This window comes from Hipposideros armiger, unplaced genomic scaffold, assembly GCF_001890085.2.
Source record: "Hipposideros armiger isolate ML-2016 unplaced genomic scaffold, ASM189008v1 scaffold_333, whole genome shotgun sequence".
Lineage (NCBI taxonomy): Eukaryota > Metazoa > Chordata > Mammalia > Chiroptera > Hipposideridae > Hipposideros > Hipposideros armiger.
Genome location: NW_017731683.1, coordinates 1,205,968 through 1,211,149, shown reverse-complemented (window position 1 = coordinate 1,211,149; position 5,182 = coordinate 1,205,968). Strand labels below are relative to the sequence as shown.

The 5,182-nt window shown below is 42.1% G+C and overlaps 1 protein-coding gene across 1 annotated transcript in view; it reads left to right on the top strand.

The window, feature by feature from the left end:
• Positions 1-5,182, top strand: part of NOAZFP (nucleolar atypical zinc finger) — a 19,508-nt gene that overhangs the window by 10,047 nt on the left and 4,279 nt on the right. The window contains exons 3-4 of the mRNA XM_019661041.1: positions 4,390-4,516; positions 4,962-5,125. Coding sequence (XP_019516586.1) covers positions 4,390-4,516; positions 4,962-5,125 — 291 coding nt within the window. The remainder of the gene's footprint in view (positions 1-4,389; positions 4,517-4,961; positions 5,126-5,182) is intronic.

The following is a 5,182-nucleotide window of genomic DNA, read 5'->3' as shown; positions in this document are numbered from 1 at the left end:
AAAAAAACAGTGTTGCTGCATATATTTTATCGAATTTGAAATCTGTTAGTAGCATATCCATTGTTTCTGTTAACACTAATTAGCAATGATTTTTTGTTTGATTTTGTTTTTTATAAAACCTGCCGTATTACATTGGCTACTGTTGGTAATAAATAGATCTTGACCAAGCATACTAGGATCTGTGCAACCAATTTTCCAGCTCCTCTAACCTTATATGATTCAGTGTGTCCTGTTGGAGCTTTTTCATCATTTTCTCTTAGCAGTTCTTAACTCATTTCATTTCTCTTTTCTAAATTTTCCACTTTTCTTGACATCTCTTTTGGTTTCCTGTTTTACTACCTTATTTCCCTGTGCCGAGTGGGTTCATCCTGATCATTTCTGGGCTTCTTTGGTTAACGTTGTGAAAAGCAAGAGATTATGTCATCATTACCCCTTTCCTTTCTTTGACCATTTTTCTCTGAGTTGTCCCACGTTTTTCTATTTCCTCTCCTCTCTACTTTTTATATTCCTCTTTTTTTCATCTTTTGTTTTATCAAACACATGTGAAATGCTTACTGTGACTTAATTCCACAAACTATTAGGCATCTCCTCAGTGCCAGGAACTGAGTGTAGGCACTGCGGGGGATATGTAGATGGATGACACCGTAACAACTGCTTGTTTATAAGTGGCAAATCCAACTTAAATAACTGGGAAGAAACAGAGTTTATTGAATGAATAGTCGACTAACTTGTGCAGTTGGGAAGGGCAAGGATGTAGCTGGGACACCTTGGTTCCATCTGTGGCTTTTGTTTCTTGNCGTTTATGGAGAACACTCAGACCAAAATGATGGGAATATATTTTAATTACTGTCAAAATGCATTTGCTTAGGAGAGTCTGAGTAAGTGAAGATTTCCATGTGTTTTATTTCCTAGACCTTGTCTCCAGCATTTATTTCTGTTTGTTAACGATCACTAAATAGGTACAGGTGACTGATTTCCTCTCACAAACACTTCTGTGTTCCTGGTTATATTCCTGGCTCCATCTTCTCTCTCCCCCAGCTCTTCTCCCATTTTGTCTATTCTGGTTCCTCTGTCTTAGATCACTCTTCCATCTTTGCTTATCCTACCGCACCCCGTTCCCCTTCAGATCTCAGCTAAGACTTCATGTCTCCCAGGCGGTCTTTCCTGAATCCCGTATCTGGTTTAGTGCGCCTCCTCTGTACTTCCTTTCATGGCACAGTGTCTTGCAGTTGCTTCTGCACGTGTCTGTGTCCCCGGTGAGACTATACTATGTGAGGGTAGACAGGCTCCTCACCATTACGTCACCAGGGCTTTGTGAATACTAATATATGTGTGAATGAATAACTGTGTATACATGCCATAGCCTGTGTATAGTTTCTGCCTTGTGATAGGTCAGTTCAGAAGAGTCCTGTCAAAGACCGTTTCTCTTAAGACACTGAAATAAGGAGTGTGATCAGTCCCAAGAAAACTCTTTTTTTTTTTAAAGGATTTTATTGGGGAATTGGCAGGGGGGAGCAGACAAGTTGCTGTCCCCTTGTTCAGCCTAGTTGTTGATGACATCGCTCCCTGGCCAATGTTGGTATTGTGATCATTGCGCTCTTCCCGGGTGAGGNTGATACTTTGGACTTGGGCGGGTACCCATTCTAGGACTGTTTACAGCTGGGGTGGGGGTGGGGGAGCACAGATGGGACAGTGGGGACTCCTTTCTGTGTGTCAGGGTCATTTCCAGAGAGGAGGGGTATGGGGCAGACAGAAAAAGGAATGACGTAAGTACACATAATGAGGGCTGCCCTTTGGTAACGTTGCAGTAGCGGTCCCGTTAGGACTCAGGTGATAAAGTTGGGTGTTTGAATGGGGTACAGTTCACAGAGGAGGTAGGATCATTGCCAGAACTTCCCACCAGGTCAAGATCGTGAGGAGGGACTTTGCAAGGAAAAGGATTAGAATAAATGAGACATTGAAAAGAGAGATTACAAGACATATTTTGAAAATGGCTGACAGATAGTGACTTGAATCTAAAGAGAACAGGTCAGCAAGGTTTGAAAAGTGGTTAGGGACCAGATTGTTGAGAATTTTGAATACTATGTTTAAGATTCTGGATTTTCTGTGAGCTTTATCATATTGTATTCTCTCTTTCTTGTGTCTAGTCTGTATTATTTGTGATTCATTAAAACAACAACAACACATACTACCACTGTATTTAGCCTTTTTTGTGGTATACCCAAGAGCATACCTTTATTATGTGTAGGTGCTTGTATTCATGGGTGAAGTTGGGGGGTTTGGGGAAGTGTCACTTAAATTTTAACATAAGAGCATACTCTTTATAATGTAAGTCAATTTGCAATTTTCAACCAGGAGAAAATTAATTTTGTGTTTTTATATTTTACAGGAATGTGNCTCCTGGGACTGGAATCTGAAGTGGTGGATCAAGAGGGTGAGAACAGTTAGTTTGACAGCAGCACCCACATTGGGTCCTTGGGTTGCAGGAGAAGAGGTATCTTAAATGAACAGGACTTAACACCCTGGGTAGGATCTCCAGATGGTGTGAACTCAGTATCAGGATGGCTTCTAGAAACATGGAAAAAGCTATGGCCAAGTCTGAGCAAAGTTGAAATGCCAGCATTAACTGGCAGATGGTGGAGGAAAGGATTAGAAGGGTGAAAGAAGTAGGTACTCTGGAAATGGATAGTTTAACTTCGGGTGAAAAGGTCCACCGGATGATTATGTTCCACGGGAAGCCCCAGGGACCAACCATTTAACAAGGTCATGGGTATGGGGAGGGCACAAAGGTCACTAAAAACTTCAGTGGTGACTAGGCTCCTGCTGATAATAGAAACAAACTGTGATAAAGCTTAGCTTGCTGATGGCAGTGGGTGGTAAGACCCTGAAATAACGGCGGCCAAGTGGCAGTACCTAATTGCCAAAAGTCAGGGTTACAACTATAATGACTCAAGCTGGGAGTGGTTGGCCAAGGGGCCTGAGCTGCAGAGAGCAATGAAGAGGCTGATAGAGTACAGCACCCTTCGGAGCAAACTAAATTCGTCAGCAGAACATTTTTGTCCCCATCTCCATGACTCTGGGCTCTGCATGACTAGAATTCTGTATCCTCAAGAGGGCCACCTCTCGTGGTACCCAATTAGCTCTACACTGAATTATAAACTATGCCTGCCAACTTGGCATTTTGGGCTTTTTATGTCCAGGGATCAATATGCGAGAAGGAAAATCACTGTCTTGGCAGAGAGAGATACGTGACTTCATCAGGAGGAGCAAGGGCTGCTTTTACATGTTGGGGGCAGGGACGACTATGCATGGAGTCCAGGTGAGTCACCTGGGTTTTCTAGGTGCTCCTTTGCTTACTTGTGACCATAAATGGACATGGAAACATTGCTCCATCCTGTGATCCCTGGGGGATGAGTGTCTGGGCCATGCCACCAGGTAAGCCTGAGACAGCAGAGGTGGTAGCACTCAGGCAGCTGCAGGGTCTGCCTTGGCTGAGGCAAGCCTGTCCCAGGCCTGAGCACCCATCTGCTGACTGAGGGACGCATTTGGCTATTTGGACTCAATATGGCTCAACTATGACAAATAGCTATTCATCTAATTTCCATATACAGAATCTAGTAGCTGACTGACACTAATGGGTGAATATATTTTCCTCATCTTCATTTTGGTCATGGTTTGGTAAGCTCTGGGCTGGAATTTTGTGCTAATGTGTGTGAGGGTGACCTTTATAAGTCACCTGCGAGCTTCTCATGCAGAATGCCTTGGTCCATTTCAGAAAGTGAGTAGACCGTAGAGCATGCGTACCTGTGCTTTTCAGAATGATACTGGTTACTTACTTGCCTAACAGGAACAATTCAAAGGATGAAACTTAATCCAGTAGTAGATCCTTAATCATAGTTTGTGGAATCAGANTTATTCTAGAAAAGCTATATGAATGATTATTTTATAAATTACACAGTTAAGAAGGAATTTTCTTAAGTCAGAAATATTAGTATTTGAAAAAATTCAGTTTAGTTATTGGAATTGCGATAGACAAGAATGCTTACTTAAACTGTGGACTCGACTTCAGTCTGAAGGCCACACTTGCAGCTCCTTGACCGACTTCACTGATCAATGTTGGGGTAAGTGTAGTGTCTCCCTTGCTCCTTTTTCTTTTGATTACTCGCTAAGGTCTGTATATTATAAATAGCTATAGGCAGAGTAGTTCTCAGAGAACCCTCTTTAATGTTGGCTTTAGAGTAAACAGTAAAATTTTTTTCTTCTGTGAAGCCACCCACTATCACTGAGGGCTGACATTACTAAACATGCACAATTTTCATGGTTGCTATTAAGCAATGGCTGCAACCAGTCAAGTGACAAGATTTAATGTTTCGTGTTCATTGGTTGCAGGGCGCAATATGTGACTTCTGTGAAGCTTGGGTTTGTCACGGTAGGAAGTGCCTCAGTACACACGCCTGCGCCTGCCCCCTTGCTGATGCCGAGTGTGTGGAGTGCGAACGAGGAGTCTGGGACCACGGTGAGTGACGGGTGCGGGGTGAGCTTTGCTGGAAGTGAAGGCTGACTCGGAAACGTTCTTAATGCTCTAAGATGTTTTCAGGATACCGTCAGCCCTACCTGCTTGCACTGTTTCGGTTATTGGTTTAGTTGGAAAAGGGATTTACACTAGCAGTGATAATGCTAGAACTGTTTACCCAAAACAGGTAGGGAGGGGAGTTACGGACAGCAAGGGTCTTTGAGCATTGGGAATATTATATATGTGTAGCCGGCGGGTAGGGTCCACTTTGTTATGGTGCTTTTTGGCAGTTTTCATTGTAGCCTTTACAAGAACAAAAACTCCTGTGTCATTTGGGTATAAATCTGAAATAACTTGCCATCCTTTCTGTTCAGTTTTATAGATAAGTATTTTTTAAATTAAAGTTGACCATATTTACATTTGTGGGTTTTGTGTTTTAATCCAATAGGAGGCAGAATATTCAGTTGTTCTTTTTGTCATAACTTTCTCTGTGAAGATGATCAATTCGAACATCAAGCCAGCTGCCAGGTTTTAGAGGCAGAAACATTTAAATGTAAGTTTTTATATATTAGATATTTTTTATACCCAAGTTTCTTTAATAGTCTTAAGTATTAAACTTGACCTAAGAGGAATCTGGTTTTTCGTGCAACCTTTTATGGACTGTAATTT